At 42.7% G+C, this 17,885-nt stretch overlaps 1 protein-coding gene across 1 annotated transcript in view; it reads left to right on the forward strand.

The window, feature by feature from the left end:
- The first annotated feature begins 5,387 nt into the window (after window positions 1-5,387).
- LOC117702542 (cytospin-A-like) overlaps window positions 5,388-17,885 on the forward strand; it is a 44,999-nt gene continuing 32,501 nt past the window's right edge. The window contains exons 1-3 of the mRNA XM_034493629.2: window positions 5,388-5,505; window positions 12,554-12,637; window positions 14,989-15,145. Of these exons, the coding sequence (XP_034349520.2) occupies window positions 5,394-5,505; window positions 12,554-12,637; window positions 14,989-15,145 (353 nt within the window). The 5' untranslated portion in view covers window positions 5,388-5,393. The remainder of the gene's footprint in view (window positions 5,506-12,553; window positions 12,638-14,988; window positions 15,146-17,885) is intronic.

Here is a 17,885-nt window from a genome sequence, read left to right on the forward strand (position 1 = left end):
TAGACCCTCGTTTTCAGTTATGGCCACATGTCTCAGGTAAACACATGACTCCCCTCAGAGGATGTTTTGTTATAAGATTTGGTTGGTTGGTAAATACATGAATATCCTAATTGATGCGATTATAAATGTAATTTTGTGTGCTTCTTCTGGAAACTTGGATATCTTTCTGAGTAGTCTGTAGGTGGCACATTTTATCTTTTGCTGTCTAATAGAGAATTTCAAATTGTGCTGACTCAGTGGTTGGAGAGAGGGTTGAGCAGTAAGAGAGCTGTTCCCAGCACTCATGTGAGACCTCATACAGTACCCTGCAACTTGAGCTCCTGTGGCACATCTGACACCCTTTCTAGGCCTCCTTGGCACACCTGAATGTAAGCACACATATCTACACACTTGCACATACACAACCCAGAGTTCAGTGTTGGTCTACACAGGCATGGGTCGAGAGAAGTCCTGTTTATTGAAGGCCGTTTGTCGCAGTTAAGCTGGAGGATATGACATGCTGATCCACTATAAGAACTTTGAGAGCTGCTGTTCTTTGCCACTGTTGAGTGCATCCAGCAGCAGGCAGAGGGCTGTTCTCTGTGACTCAAGAGACCCTCTTGTCATGCCTGTTTTCTTAGCCACTGTCAGAATACGGCTGAATCACATACTTTAACAGGGTGAGAATAGCCAAATGGTGTTCTGTGAACACAGGGAGCAGTGGCTGACTCCTAAAGTTAGGCTTGGGATATTTTCTTTTTGATTTGAGACTTGATTGTTGTGAGTGACTTTGAAACTCTTACAGTCTAAGATGAATGCATCCTCTCAACCAGTGGCTTTGCATCTTCATGTTTATACGAGATGTCTTCTTCATTTTAAAGGAAGGCAAGGAAACCTCCACGTTTTGCCTGCAGATTTAAGCTTTTTAGATGTTCTTTATTAATCTGACTTGAAACCTACAGGTACAGAGCAAAATTCCAAGTCAAACAGCCTCAAATAAGCTGAATAATATATAGCTTCTATTTGTTTTTGTCAGGACACGGTTTCTCTGTGTAGTGCTGGCTATCCTATAGACCAGTCTGCTTTGAACTCAACAGAGATCTGCCTGCCTCTGCCTCCCAAGTGCTGGAATTAAAGGCATTTACCACTACCTGGGCAGGAATCCTTGTTACACTGGCTACAACAACATCAAGAGTTGTCTCAAACAATGGAAGCTGGATAAAATGTAGGAAGCCATTGTTGTCAGATACGGCACTGCTGTGGTCCCTGAGAAACACTGCTGACAGATGAGGAAGCCCTGCTGCAGCTCTCTCTTCCTGAGGCAGTTTCTAGGTGATGGTGTAGGAGGATGATCCATCTTGGAACAGAAAAGGACAAACCAGTTAGATCTGAGGACACAAACCAACATTCAAGGAAAATGAAGTCGCTAGACTCTTCAGGGCAGAGCCCCTGAGAAGAGGAAGCTACACAGACAGGGTCCAGACATTTCCATAAGAATCCTTTTAAGTCTGCCTGAAGTTGGCTGGGTGTCTTTTTCTGATTGGAGTGAAGTCCTATATGGCCGGTAGGAAGACTTTTCAGACAGATGCTTTCCATAGTGTATACAGGTCAGGGAATCCTGTGATTCCAGTCAGCCACTATGAAGAACCTCCTGAACAGATAAGGGAATAAAGTACTGTGTAGCTAGATCTCGAGCGCTTGGTAGTTAGTCTGCCCAAAAGACTATAAAAGTAACTTCCAAAGGATTAGAGAGCCGCAAGTAATGTCGTAGGCAGTCTATAAGCTCCCAGCGAGTCAGGTACTGGCAGGCATTGTTTGTGTGCTCCGCTCTTGTTGAGTGTTGGCTGACTTACTCCATGATTTATTTCTAATGAATAGAGTATCGCAGCAGTAATATAATGGCACTTCCCAGAGAAGTCATACAACTGGCTTCTGTTGAGTGCTCCTCTTACGTTCACTCTTCTCGATACTTAGGTTCACTCACTCTGCGGGAACCTCTAGTTGCCACATTGTGAGCTTGTTCCTTGCAAAGGACCATTGAGTAAGCTTAGAAGTGGCTCTGAGTCTCATCAACAACCGCTGCTGACGGACTTGAAATTTGGAGCTCTCCCCTGTACCTTCCCTCCAGTCTGTCTTTGTGATAACCGATAGCCAGATTTACCTGCTCACTGAAGACTGAAGCTGCAGTTACCTAGCTAAGCTCTTGACCCATAGAAATCATGAGATCATAAACCTTTGTTGTTTAAAGTCACTGTAAAATATTGGGGTATTTTGTCATACAGTGTACATAAATAATATAGTAGGTTATTTCTCACAGTTAGACTGCCAGAACAGTCTTACAAATTTTTAACAGAATCCAACAAAATGAAATGTAATTTTGTATTTATATAGAAATGCAAAGGGACTTGAGTATGTGAAAACATCTGGAGGATTTGGAGTACTTGATTTCAACATTTACAATATGACACTTTGTTGAGGCCCCCAGCAAAATGTTGAGGCCCGGGCTTGCCCCCGCGTTTGGCGGCCACTGTATCCCGACCCAAGCTGCCGCTCCGGTCCGCGGGTCGGGGTTCAGCAAGAGAGAGAGTGAGGACGGACTCGAAGAATGGAGACCAGACAGAGTGTGATTCAATCCCGTTTATTCTTCAGTCTCTCTTCCTAGTCCAAGTCCCAAGTCTAGCTGTGCTCTCTAAAGAGTCTCCCTAAAGAGTATATCTCTCTGCCGTCTGCCTCTGCCTTTTATATGTCTCATGTCTTCTAAGCCACGCCTCTAAGTTACACCTTTAATCATGCCCTTAGGTCTTGTCTCTAAATCTGATCTCTAGGTCACACTCTTAAGTCACACACCTTTAATCTCACACACCCAAGGAAAGTCCTGGGTATCCAAAGCAAGATGTTATCAGAGTGTGCTCAGCTGTTGTAGGCTATTGTAATCCAAGTCTCATGTCAGGGTATATGGCTCAAGATGGCTGCAAAGCTGATAGCCGCTTTCTGCTAAAAGTCGGCCCCCAACAACACTTAACAGTATGTTTCATTGAAGAGAGATTAGAGAGTAGATAGAGACTTGCGGTAGACAGCTGACTTCAGCCCAGCTGTCGGGGTTAGTTAGTATGAGGGTAGGAATAGTCTGCACAAGGTTCCGAGTAACTAGATATCCATAGGACATACTGTCAGGATTAGTTAGTAGGAGGGTAGGAGTAGTCTGTACAAGGTTCCGAGTAACTAGATATCCATAGGACATACTGTCAGGGATAGTTAGTATAAGGGTAGGAGTAGTCTACACAAGGTTCCAAGTAACTAGATATCCATAGGACATACTGTCAGGGTTAGTTAGTAAGAGAGAAGGAGTAGTCTGTACAAGGTTCCGAGTAACTAGATACCCATAGGACATACTGTCAGGATTAGTTAGTAGGAGGGTAGGAGTAGTCTACACAAGGTTCCGAGTAACTAGATATCCATAGGACATACTGTCAGGGTTAGTTAGTAGGAGGGTAGGAGTAGTCTACACAAGGTTCCGAGTAACTAGATACCCATAGGACATACTGTCAGGGTTAGTTAGTAGGAGGGTAGGAGTAGTCTGTACAAGGTTCTGAGTAACTAGATACCCATAGGACATACTGTCAGGGTTAGTTAGTAGGAGGGTAGGAGTAGTCTGTACAAGGTTCCGAGTAACTAGATACCCATAGGACATACTGTCAGGGATAGTTAGTATGAGGGTAGGAGTAGTCTACACAAGGTTCCGAGTAACTAGATATCCATAGGACATACTGTCAGGGTTAGTTAGTAGGAGGGTAGATAAAGTATATGAGATACTGAGGTTGGCCAGTAGACGCAAATTATAGCATTGTACATAAAGTTTATAGACAAGAACAGTAGTGAAAATCTTTGTATTCTTTGAGCATGCAAAGGCTTCTTATTTAGGACACACACACACACACACACACACACACACAAATGAGTCATAAAAGCAACTGATATTTGGGCATCAGGATTTTTAAAATTTGTCCTAAACACGTGGCAAATAAGCAAAGGCATACCATGCATAAGAGCATCTATTTATAATGTTTACTTGTTGTAGAAAAGACTTGCATGCAGTAACTTGAAGACAGCATGTACTAAAGGCTGGGTGATTTATATGTAAGCATATGCAAGGGTGGCCAGCATCAGCAGTCATCAAGAAATGGAAATGAAGTTCACAGTAAGGTACCAGTCCATACAGAGTAGAAGGTTAGCAGTGTGAAGATGTGGAGAAGCTGAGCCGTTTGCATATCTCTTAGATAGATCTTATGGGAAATCGAAGCAAGTAGCTGGAGGTTAGTTAGATTTTAGAGAGATACAGCTGAGGGCTGGGATGTAGAGGCAGAGGTAGGTGGATCTCTGTGAGTTTGAGGCCTGCCTGGTCTACTAGCAAGTTCCAGGACAACCAGGGTTACTTAGTGAGATTTTTGTCTTTAGAGTGGCTTGGGGGCTGGAGAGAAGCCAAGCAAATAGAAGTACAGAAGGAAGCATGGAGTTACATATCTTATAGGTTGGTGCAGTAGTGGAGGAAGGGTGTTTAGGCTGCTGTATATGCTTACATCAGGGGATAAGGAAATACCTAATAGTGATTTTGGCAGGGGTGCTGAGTAAAAAGCACAGCCTGATCTAGGGAAGTTGTCGAATTATTGATTGGGAGGCATAGTTGAGGTCTGTTTGGCATGGGGACAAGAAAAACAATAAAACCACAATAGAAACAATAGAAACACACCCATAGTTCAGTTTGGAACTTAATTTTGTGTTTAGTGAATTGGCATATGGTTGTTTAAGTTTTTTAAATAGAAGAATTAAATTGTAGAGTGCCAGAGCTGTTAAGGTCAGTGATATATGTTAGTATAACAGGGTCCCAAGGAAGTGTCTTTGTGTAGAGGAAGTGTCTTTGTCTCTGACTGTGCCAGTATTCTAGTTTTAATAATGTATGTTTAATAATGGTGTTTTAATAATAGAATTATAAGATGCTTCCATTAAAGGAAACTGAGTGATGAGGATGCTGGTTATATTATTTCTTAAAACCACATAAGAATGGATTTTTTTTTTAATAAATTTATTTTTTAAATGATTTTTTATTTTATATGCATTGGTGTTTTGCATGTACATTTATCTGTGTGAGGGTGTCATATCCCCTAGAACTGGAGTTACACACAGTTGTGAGCTGCCATGTGGGTGCTGGGAACCCAGGTCCTCTGGGAGAGCAGCTAGTGGGTGCTCTTAACCACTGAGCCATCTCTTTAGCCCCCAAGGAATTTTTTTTCAGTCTACAGATCATATACTGTGTCTATTGTGTGTTTATACCTTACCATAGCAGAGCAGAGGAATTATTCATTGTTTATAATTAAGTATCTGCTCTTGAAAACCTTTGTTTTTTCTGTGAGTCTCACATGCCTTTGCTTTCATTTCAGAGACATTCCATAAGTGGTCCAATCTCAACCTCCAAGCCTCTGACAGCCTTGTCAGATAAGAGATCAAACTATGGAGAAATTCCTGTACAAGGTACAGCTAACATGTTCATATCATTTTACTTTTCTGTTAATCTTTGCATTCTTTGGTAACTTATTTTCTTAGTGCTGACGTTATGCCAGCTGATCTGATGTGTCAAAGTTTTCATTGACGTGTCCTAACTACACTTAGGGAAATGAGCTGTTAGTTCATGAAGCTTTCATGATATACGTGTGTGTGTGTGTGTGTGTGTGTGTGTGTGTGTGTGTGTGTTTTGAGACAAAGTCTTGCTATGTACACAGACTGGCCTTGAACTGACTTCAGGGTCTTCCTGCCTAGTGCTGCAGAGTGTGGAGTTAGTTACACGTGTGCCCCTAGTGCTGCAGAGTGTGGAGTTACACGTGTGCCCCTAGTGCTGCAGAGTGTGGAGTTACACGTGTGCCCCTAGTGCTGCAGAGTGTGGAGTTACACGTGTGCCCCTAGTGCTGCAGAGTGTGGAGTTAGTTACACGTGTGCCCCTAGTGCTGCAGAGTGTGGAGTTAGTTACACGTGTGCCCCTAGTGCTGCAGAGTGTGGAGTTACACGTGTGCCCCTAGTGCTGCAGAGTGTGGAGTTAGTTACACGTGTGCCCCTAGTGCTGCAGAGTGTGGAGTTAGTTACACGTGTGCCCCTAGTGCTGCAGAGTGTGGAGTTAGTTACACGTGTGCCCCTAGTGCTGCAGAGTGTGGAGTGAGTTACACGTGTGCCCCTAGTGCTGCAGAGTGTGGAGTTAGTTAGTTACACGTGTGCCCCTAGTGCTGCAGAGTGTGGAAAGTGCATTACTGTCCCCCATTTCTACAGATACTGTCTGAACACATAACAAAGTTAAGATCCAACAACATGCTTTTAAAGACTCACACTTTAATATACAGACATAGATAAAGTAAAACAAAGGAAAAGATGTACGAGGCAAAGCCAAGTATGGTACTACACATCTGCGATCCCATTACTCAGGTAGGCAAGGCAGGAAGACTGAGTTCTAGGCAAGCCTGGTCTACACTAGGACCCTATTTCAGTGTAACTATAAATTTACACCATTCAGTGTTACCATGCTTATTCATGAGTCTGAACTAAAGTCTGCCATCTTGATAAATGTTTTCTACTTGCCTTGTCCTGTTCTTTTTCCCCCTCTATTAACATTAATACACTTTTCTCCTTCTCCTCCTCCTCCCCCTCCTCTTCTTCCTCCTCTTCCTCTTCTTCCTTCTTCTCCTCCTCTTCCTCCTCCTCCTCTTCCTCCTCCTTCTTCATCTTAAAGATAGTTTCTCTGTGTAACAATCCTGGTTGTACTAGATCTTTTTCTCTGTAGACCAGGCTGGCCTTGAACTTATAGAGAGCCTGCTTTTTCCTCCCGGGTGCTGGGATTAAAGGCATGCACCACCACTGCCTGGCAACATCCTATTTTTTAACTTAAAATTTTTATTAGGAGGCTGGAGAGATACTTCAGTGGTTAAGAGCACTGACTGCTCTTCCAGAGGTCCTGAGTTCAATTCCCAGCAACCACATGGTGGCTCACAACAATCTGTAATGGGATCTGATGCCCTCTTCTGGTGTGTCTGAAGACAGTGACAGTGTACTCACATACATAAAATAAATCTTTTGAGAAAATTTCTTTTATTGGATCTGGAAAGATGGCTTGGCAGTGAAGAACACTGCTGTTCTTGTAGAGGACCTGGGATCAGTCCCTGGCACCCACATGGGAATGGTAAAAAGTATGCACGACCATCTAGGCTCTCTAGTCTGTTTTCTTGTACTTTCCATTTGTCCATAGAAATTAGGAAAATAAGACAAACCATGAGAGAGTCATTCTCTAGATTCCTTCAACTGGAAAAAAAAAAAAATCTTGATTCCCAGAGGGACCATGTGGGTGCTAGCACTACCCACATGCTGCTACTCGTGTGAGCTTACCTTTCACTGTGCAGAGGTCACAGATCCTGCTAAACACCCTCCCCTTCACAGACAATCTCCACAACCAAGGTCTGTACAGCCCCAAATGTCAGTAGGGCCAAGGTTGTCAAACCTTATAACAAGTAATGATTTTCTTTAAAGATTTATTTATGAGTATGTGGTGATTGCCTGAATGTATGTATATACAACTGTGTGTGTGCCAGGTGCCTGCAGAGGCCAGAAGAGGGCTCTGGGTTCCCTAGAACTGGTTAGAGGCAGTTATAAGCCACTCTCTACATTCTTCAACATTCTTTTCTCCTTTGTTTTAAAATTAGTAACTATCACCTCCAGTGTGTCTGTCCATATACTTCTGGGTCTGTAGCCGTCTCCTGAAGCATGGTCAGTATACCAGGAGAGGAGCTATATCCTTAAAAAACTTGGCTCCCCCCTTTATATTCATTCCCCTTCTCTGGTTTTAAAGTCTTTCTTTGAGACAAGGCCTCATTGTAGCCTAGGGTGGCCTCAAAGTTGCTATGGAGCTGAGGACAACCTTGAGTTCTCTATCATGAGAAACCCTGTCTCAAAAAACCAAAAAAAAAAAAAAAAAAACAACAACAAAAAAAAAAACAAAAACAAACAAACAAACAAACAAAAAAAACCACAACAACCATGCTTAGGAGAGTGCACTCCATGAAGATTGCTGTGTCTGTGCTGTTGAACTATGCAGCTTCGTACAAGCCCTGATACAGGTGATGCCTGCATCTTCCCATTGTTGAGAACTCAACCTCACTATCTGACATACTGGCTAATTGAAGTAAAGGAGAAAGGGGTAGGCCCTTCTCAGGCTGCCTCTGATAGAAAACAAACCAACCAGCCTGTTTTTCACAACTGGTGACTTCTTAGTCTTTTCTGGACGTCTCAGCCCAGTCTCATCTGCTGTTGGGTTCCCAGGGTCTTTCTTTTCTCCCCATGAACCCTTTACTCACAGAATAGTGGCTGTCATGGTCCTACTCTAGCCTCCAGGTTCTGTGACAAGCAAGTTGTGTCCTCCTTTCTGTGACTTTTGCAGTAAGCTCAGTACCCAACAAGTAGGAGGTGCCCACATGATTTTTTGTTTGATGAATGACTTAAAGGTGAGGCCTGTGGGGTTCTCAGCAGGCAGAGATGCCTGACCCCACATCTGAGGACCTGACTTCAGTACCTGGGACCTGCACGGTGGAAGAAGGGAAGGAAGCAGCCTCTCTAATCTCAGGCTTCTACATGTGCCCACCACACACTAATACAAACATGATTAAAACTTAAGACTGCTTAAAAAAATAGCTTCAGATGTCAACACAGTAGAATTTATCACTATAAAATGTAAAACGTGAGTCACATTTCCTGAAGAGGGCTGACCCAACTTTACATGAAGACAGAACCCAGCCTGCTCACTGCAGACATACATGGACCCGCGGTCTTACTATGGCATGTGTGTCTCAGCTTGGGTTTCTAGAGTGAAAATTCGTTAGGAAACGCCCATGGCCTGCTTGACAGCTGCTCAGTTCCTAAGGGTGCTTTTACTTTTTGCAGTGGGAATGGAGCTCAGGGTCTCTCCCATGCCCTTAAGTAGCACTGGGGAGCTACTCCTCTGGCCCTGCTACACATAAGAAGAATAACTTAGCCAGGCATGGTGTTGCATACCTGTAAACCTAAGACTTGCGAGCTTGTTGCAGGAGAATAGCATTTGAGGCCAGTCTGGACTACATAGTGAGCTCCTGCTGCAAAAAAAAAAAAAAAAAAAAAAAGGTTTTGGTACATTTTGTTTGTTTGTTTGTTTGTTTGTTTGGTTTTGGTTTTGGTTTTGGTTTTTTTCGAGACAGGGTTTCTCTGTGTAGCCCTGGCTGTCCTGGAACTCACTCTGTAGACCAGGCTAGCCTCGAACTCAGAAATCCACCTGCCTCTGCCTCCCAAGTGCTGGGATTAAAGGCGTGCGCCACCACCGCCTGGCCTAGTTTTGGTACATTTTTAAGAAAGGGCAGCTGTATTATAACAGATTATCTGCTGAAATGGGACAGAGGCAGGGACCTTCAGAATGCAGTATAAACAGACAGGCGGATGAAGAGCCTGGTGCTGAGTGGGTGAGCATTTTCCTAGTTGCGTGTGTGTAGGGGAAGATTGAGTAAGGGGGCGGATTCTCACAGTTTCCAGCCAAAACTGACACTCCTGGGTTTGGAACAGGGTCACATTGTGTGACCTTGCTGGCCTGGGACCTGTTTAGACCAGGCTGGCCGTGAACTCACAGAGACCTATCTGCCCTGCTGTAACTAAATGTATATGCTATCATGTCTGGCTAGATATCTGTTTTGTTTTTATAACTTTTGTTTTACCTTCTTAATTTGCTACGTTGTTCTTTGGGAGACTAAAGATTTTTAAAGAAATGATCCTTTAGGTTCACAATTGATTCAATGTAAGACATTGATTACAGGACTAGATAGATAGTTCAGTTGGTAAAATGCTTTCTGTGTAAACTTCAGGCCTTTGGTTTGATGCCTAGCACCGATGTAGAAAGCAGAGCATGGTGGTGCACTTAGAAGTCCAGCACTGGAGAGGCAGTGGCAGTCAGATCCTTAGGGCTCACTGGCAAGCCAGTCTAGCCTAATTGGCAAGACCCAGGCACCAGTGAGAGACCCTTTCTCAAAAGCCAAGGTAGATGGCTCCTGAGGAATGACATCTGGTTTTTGACCTCTGGCCTCCACATGTGCATATGTACACACATACACGTAAATAAAGAAGTAAATAAAACCTTGGTTTCTGTTTCTGTTCTGTCCTTTAGAATTTGTACTTGAAATGTTCTTCCTTTAAAAGCTGATAGGATTTGGGATTCTGATTGATACTTGTAAACTGTTTGTATAAAAATGTTTGTTTAGTCAGGTGTGGTAGGTAGTACATGCCCTTAATCCTAGCACTAAGGCAGGGCAGAGGCAGGTGGATCTCTCAGTTCAAGGCCAGCCTGGTGTACAGAGAGAGTTCCAGGACAGCCAGGGCTACAGAGAAACCCTGCCTTGAAAAACCATCCAACTCATCAAACAGTTTTTGTTTATGATAATATTACTAATGATTTTAAGCCCGTGTGTCCTCATGTAGAAAGTCAGCTTTCCTTCCCACTTCCTGGGCCTCCTAAGTAGAAAGTAACTCTTTTTATTTCAGACTACATGTTCCTAAGACTCTTGCAGAATACTCCGAGGGGCTGGGGAGATGACTCAGTGGTTGAGTATGTGCTGCTGTTTCAGAGGACTTTGAAGCAGCAGTATTTTAATCTGCTCAAAACTTTTCAGTGGGTGCACACCTGCTTCTCGCTACTGTACCCCAGTGTTCTGGATTCCCCAAAGACAGACCACATACACAGCCTTATATTTTCAATACCTTAAACAGCTCAATGGCTGGGCCACTCCCTAACTCCACGTGGCACACACACACACACACACACACACACACACACACACACACACTCCCCTCTGATACTCCTGAGTTAATACTTACTAAATTTATATTTTATCTTTCCTGTCCTAGACCCTGCTGGGCAACCCTCCTGCAGCTGCTTTCCCCCTGCACCTACATGTCAGCTGTCTCTCTCTCTGCACCTTTCTGGCATAATCCATCTCCTATGCCCACATCATGGTGGAATCCCCTCTTCTTCCTTCCTTGGTTCCTTCCTGGGAATCCTAAAAGTCCCGCCTCTCTCTCCCTGCCCAACCTTGGCCTCCAGTAGATTTATTGATCAGTCAAAAACCAACTGGGGGCACTGCAAACAGGATAATATAATTAGCATGAAAATACAAGCTCCTCCTGGATTTGAGTGTGGTTCCTACTGCCCATGTTGGGTGGCTCATAACTTTCTGTAATTCCACCTCCAGGGTACCTGTACTCATACATGTATGCGTGCACATGCACATACAGACACAATTAAAAATACAACAAATCTTTTAAAAAAGAATTATTGGGACTAAAATATGTGATACTCTTAAAGTGATACTCAGTACTGTATGCCATATTTTTTGTTTGGTTGGTTTTTGCTTGTTGCCAATCATTGAACCTAGGGCCTCAGGCATCCTAAACCATACTTCATCATTGACCTGCTTTTCCAGCTACTAAATAGTTAATATATTAAGAAAAGAAATGGGTGGGCATTCTTGGAAAGTAAGGCTAATAATAGTCTTTATTAAATACAGGCGTTATTGTTTAGTTTTATACTAGTCATTTATCCCTAACATATCAGATCCTGGCTAGGCAGAACACATGCATTCATGTCTTCTGGCCTGAGCACAGCCTGTTGGGTTCGTAACCCTAGATAAGATGTGTGCAGGAAGAGGGAGTTAGCAGGACAGAAAGATTGCGCCAGTGTTCCAGGAACTAAAGAGACTCCTAAGCAAGTGTAAGAACCAAGCTGAAGCCATAATAGAGGCGGCGGGTGGCATCTGATTGTGTCATTCCTGGCTGCACAGTAGCAATGACACTAGCTAGACTAGTCCTCAGACCACAGAGTGGGTAGTGAAGGCTCTCAGTGTCATCGCCTTGGACAGCCTCCTCCCCTGCTGTCCAGATAACCCATGCTTTATCAAACCAGACTCTTACTTTCCCTCTCCTTCGTATCTTTTTTCCATTATTGTCTGGCTGAAATGCAGTTCCCAGCCCTTCTTTCTGGTAAGGCCCAGGCTACTCCACTATGGTTTTCAACCCTTCTCTGCTGCCTGAAATAAGAATGAACTATTTTCCTTTTTTTGGCTGTATTATGGAATTCTAACTATACCATATATCAATGGATACTTGTATATATGATGTCCCTTCTAACTGTAGGCATAGAAAGGCAAGGTTTTTTTTAGTTTATGCCTTAGGCCAGTGCAATAAGGAACCTCTTAATTTGATTAAGTTGCTTTGAAGAATTAATTAAGTGGCACAAAATGACTTAGAAAGAGTCAGCTGCATAGCATGTCTCACCATCATCTCTAGAAGAGGTCCGTATGGTGCTTGTCTGTGGAGATCATGTTTAGTAAACGTGCTGTTTTGGCGGGGTTGAAGTGCCTTTAATTAGGAGGAGGGACGAGCCTGAAGGCTAAGAACAGTAGGAGTCACCTTCCCTGTACTTCTGCCACCTCAGCATTCATCCATGTTGTTTTTGTGACCTTTCCACTTTGTGCAGAGCATCTACTAAGAACATCTTCAACTAGCCGACCCGCCTCTCTCCCAAGAGTCCCTGCTATGGAAAGTGCCAAGACCATCTCAGGTAATGACTTTTATCTGAAAAATTATTAAAAACAAACAAACCCCTAAAACCCTCCTAGAAGTCTTCAGTTGCCCACATTGTAGAGATGACGTGTTGAAGGTACATCTTTCTGAAAGTTGAGAGTTAGATATGCAATGACTAATTTGAAGAGTGAATCAAAGCACACTAAAAATTCCTGGAAGCTGCTTGCTGGTATGGTAAAGCCCCACACAGCGAGGGCACTGGAGGCTCACTGTGTTTGTCCTCAGTGTTTCGGCTACCTATATTACTCTCCCTTGTGGCCTTCTCAGTTGTACCTGGAAAGGAAAAGTCCTGATAGCTCCGCTGTGGTCTGGCTACTGTCCCCCTTGACATGGAGTGAGCACACCCCTCCCTGTGTCCTCTCACTCTTGATTCCGACTGACTACAGTGAAGGGTTGGCATTACTCACATAAAATGTTGTCTCATCTCAGAGTCTTAGCACACCACTTTAAAAACTTACTGAGTTAAGACATACAATGTACTTGGGGAAAAAAAAAGAATAGCCATAAAATTATGCCTAAAACCATGTAAGTTTGATATTCTATAGTCATTTAATATGAGAAAGCATCTGCCCCTTCAGGATCTTTAGGGTAACACTTTACTAATGCTGCCTGTTTGTCCTGATTTCATCCCGACCTTGTTAGCCCAGCATGAGTGTGGCAGCACACACCTGTGTTCATGTGCAGAGGCTGAGGCAGGAGCGTTCCAGGATGATTTTTTTTTTTTCTGTGTCAGCCTTGCAAACTTAGTGATAATTGACTTGATTGATACTTTTTAATTTTTGTCTTCCTGGTATGTGTTTGAAGCTGCATGCATCTCTGCAGAGATGCCCCTCTCCCTCCTCCCTTTCAGCAGTTCTGCATTTAGAGGGGTGTGTTTATTTTACTTGTAGGTGCTGGGTAGGGGTGGGTAGTTGCACATATTGCTTTGGTTTTTAGCTGTGTTTGTGTAGCTCTCACTGTGTACTAGGTAAATACTGGGAATGTTGCATGTTAATAAGGCACTTGTTCCCTTAAGATGTGATATGGTTTGTATTTCTACTACCAGCCTTTTCATAGATTTTAAATCCTTTAATTTTTTATGATAATGTCTCATTCTATAGCCCAGGCTAACCTCATGTTCATGGTGGCCTCCTGCCTCAGTTTGAAAGCACAGGGATTCTAGACATCAATCCCTCTGCCAGCTGTATAAGTATTCGGAATGAAAACTAAACCCAGTCATGAGTGGGTTCAAGGGTTAGCTCCTCCTCTCACAGGGTAATAGCTGTTCTTTAGGAATCTTCAGAAGAAATTCTCAAGCTCGAACTAAAAAATTTAAAGCATGTATATCACTCTATACTCTTAAAAGATATGCAATTGTAATTGTCAATATATATATATACAACATTTAAAAATTATTTGACAAAGCATTTTTTTTCTAAGAAAACAATCTAGATGTCAAAAAATAAAGTAACTCTCAATCTTTCTAAGACATTTTATCCTCAGAATTTTTAAACTTGTTTTAATTGAAATAGATTTTCTAGAATATATTCAGATTATGATTTCTCCTCCTTCAACTTTTCCCAGACCCTCCCCACTTACCCACCCACTCAAATTCACTCCTTTCTCTCATTAAATAACAAACAGGCAATAATAATAATAATAATAATAATAATAATAATAATAATAATACCAAGCTAACAAGTAGAGGGAAAAAAACCAAGAAACATAAACAGATGCCAGATCTGAGATGCACAAATTCTCACACACAGAACTCTTTCCTTAAATTAGAAAATGCATTGTATTTATTCATAGTACTTGGTATCATGTGACATAAGATTTTTGTACAAATACAAAAAGTTGATCATTTCCCTATCTTCTTCCCATCCCTTTCTTTACTTCTCTTTCTTCCCCTATACAGTTGTTTTCTCATATGTACTTAATGATTTTATGACTTGTATAGCATCCAGGAACCACAAGTGAGAGAAAACATATTTGTCTTTGTGAGACTGACTTAGTTTGGGTAATAATATAAAATGTTGGGAGACTGTCTCATTAGAGTGTACATCCCTTTCCCTGCAAATGATGAAAATTTGTTCTTTTTGGCATGAAGAAAAAAATCCACTGTGTGCGTATTCCCGGTTGCTTTGTCCCTTCCTCTGTTGTGAGACCTAGCTTGGTCCCATGACTTGGCTACTGCGACTAGTGCTGCAGTCCACATCGAGGAACCAGTTCCTCTAGGATACATTGATTTGGATAGATGGGAGCTCGAATTTCAGTTTTGGGTGAAACTTCCATGTTGAGTTGCACGGTAGTTGGACTAGTTTATATTCCACCATGACTTTCTCACAGTGTCTCGACGGAGTAGTGAAGAAATAAAACGGGACATCTCTGCATCTGAGGGAGCGTCACCAGCCTCTCTCATGGCTATGGGCACCACGTCGCCGCAGCTCTCCCTCTCTTCCTCTCCCACTGCCTCTGTCACTCCAAGCACCCGGAGCCGAATAAGGTAGGAAACATGTTCTGTGTACTGCTCCTGGCCTTTCAGAGTGAAGGACCTGCTTACAAGTCAGTGCTGACTGTCCCTCTTTCTTTTTTCCTGATACTCGGTGTTGAATTTTGTTTTGTTTGAAACTGGAAGTGGCTCAGTAAGTGCAGGTGAGGCATCTTAAATCTAAAAACCCAAGTGCATGCCCTTTTGAATGCCAACATGAAGGCTTGAGCATTTCAGACTTTGCATTTTCAAATTAGAGATGTTCTACTGGTAAATTCTATGAAGATACTTCAAAATTAGGTACTTGCTTTTGGGGAGAGTGTTGCTCAGTGGTCAGATACTTACTTAGCATGTGTAAAGGCCTTGGGTTCAATGTCCAGTGTCATAAATAAATCAGTAAATAAGGTGTAGGGAGGACAAAGAGAAAGAAGTAACACAAAGTAGACACAGGCATGCCCACACTCAGCACTCAGAGGATGGAGGCAAGAGAACTGTGCTAAGCTTGGCTACGTAGTAAGACTGTCTAAAAACAGACAGACAAACTGAAAAAAAACCTCTGAAATCCAAAATCCTATCCAAGCATGTATTATGAAGTGGAGTTGTGGGCATCCTGGGAGAGTGTTAGAGAAGGCTTCCCAGGAGGTAGAGCCTGCACGGAGTCTGTGAGCACTGTGGCTATGGACATTATTGGCAGGATAAGTAACTTGAATACATGTAGGAAAGGGATGACTGAGCATGTAGTCTGGGCACATACATGATCTGTAGGAAATGCTAGGGTTTAGGAGACAGAGACAGACAGCTAGAGGATGATGGCTACTGTCTCAGGGCAGAGAAAACCTGGTTGAGTAGCTAGGTGATAGGACCTCTGTGAAGTCAAAAGGCTCACTTTGGTGAGATGCGAGGTAATGAGTGGAGTGAATAAATCAAGGTGATGAAAGAAGTTTTTTCTTCTGCAGCAAAGTCCAGAAAACTAGTTCAAAGGATATTTCTTCTAGTATTATGGGTTGAAGTTATCAAGTCTGATCAGGGTAGTCACAGGGTTAGAGAACCCAAGAAAGGCTGGGTTCAGGAGTTTTATTGCAAAGGCGACAATGACTTTAACGACAGGTTTCTATGTAAGGAATGCAGGCATAGCAACTGTGAGTGGGGGGCAGCTCTGATTGGTCAGACTGGATCAGACAACAAGGTGCTGTGCTCTTCAGTGAGCAGCACATAGGAGTGTGAGTTCATGTGTTAGAAGTGCTTAGAGGAGTGGTGATACATAGTGTAAATCATAGCACACAGGACACACAAGCAGCTGCCCCTGTGAGTTTGAGGCTAGCCAGAACAAATAAATAATCAAAGCTTTTTTTTCCCTACACACACACACACACACACACACACACACACACACACACACACACACACAGAGCTTTTTTAGGTGGGAAAAAATATTGGAAATTTAGCATACATTGTAGGAATGAGAAAAACTGTTGACAAGTATAAGATTAAGAACAGGAGTAATGGAAAGGGTTTCAGAAACTTCACTGTTGCCGGGCAGTGGTAGTGCATGTCTTTAATCCCAGCACTTGGGAGGCAGAGGCAGGCGGATTTCTGAGTTCGAGGCCAGCCTGGTCTACAGAGTCTACAGCTTGGTCTACAGTTCCAGGACAGCCAGAGCTACACCTGTCTCGAAAAACCAAAAAAAAAAAAAAAAAAAAAAAAAGAAAAGAAACTTCACTGTCTGTTAGGTTCTAGGTTTTAAGGATAGAGTGTAGCACTTGACCATTCAAACTCAAATTATGAAATTTAAAAAAGATTTTTGCAGAGACAGGATCTTACTTCATAGTCTAGACCTGGCTTGAACTTTAGATTCTTCTATCTTAGTTTCCCAGGTATTGAGATTATATATAGGCTTATGTCACATGCCTGTTATATGAATATATTTTTATTTATATTTCTTTCTTCCTTAATTGTCTTTATTTTTATTTTATGTGTGTGTTTTTCCTGACTGTATGCCTGTGAACCATGTGTATGTAGTCCTCACAGAAGCCAGAAGAGGGCATTGGATTCCCTGGGCTGGCTAGTGGTTGGTGGGAATCAAACTTGGGTCCTCGAGAACAACCAATGTGCTTAACCTCTGAACCATCCTTCCGGCCCCATGAACTAACTTTTAAAGCCATACCTCTTGTGTGACCAGCCTCTGAGGAGTGTATACCCATAAGCAGTACATTTTATGAATAGGTAGACAGTGCAGGGCCACAGCAGCTTGGCCATTCTGCCATGCCAAAGACTTGGTAGGCACAGTGGAGCACACATGTACTCCTTCTTAGGACTCAGGAAGATGAGGCAGAAAGGTGAACTCAGGAATTTGAGCCCAGCCTGGAACATAGTGAGCTTTCATCTTAACAATCAGGTTATACAGTTTAGCACATACTTAATATCTCCTTAGAAGTGATATATGTTTTTGTTTGCAATGGTGGGGATTGAACCTAGACGTATTCTAGGCAAGCACTCTAGGACTGAACTACAGCCTGCCTAGCTAGCTAGCTACCTTCCTATCTATCTATCATCTACCTACCTATCTATCATCTATCTATCTATCTATCTATCTATCTATCTATCTATCTATCTATCTTTCTATCTATCTGTGGTGGTTTGAATATGCTTGGCTCAAGGAGTGGCACTGTTAGGAGGTGTGGTCTTGTTGGAGCAGGTGTGTCACTGTGGGGGTGGGCTTTGAGATCTTCCTCCTAGCTTCCAGGAAATCAGTCTT

This window comes from Arvicanthis niloticus, unplaced genomic scaffold (genome assembly GCF_011762505.2).
Source record: "Arvicanthis niloticus isolate mArvNil1 unplaced genomic scaffold, mArvNil1.pat.X pat_scaffold_956_arrow_ctg1, whole genome shotgun sequence".
NCBI lineage: Eukaryota > Metazoa > Chordata > Mammalia > Rodentia > Muridae > Arvicanthis > Arvicanthis niloticus.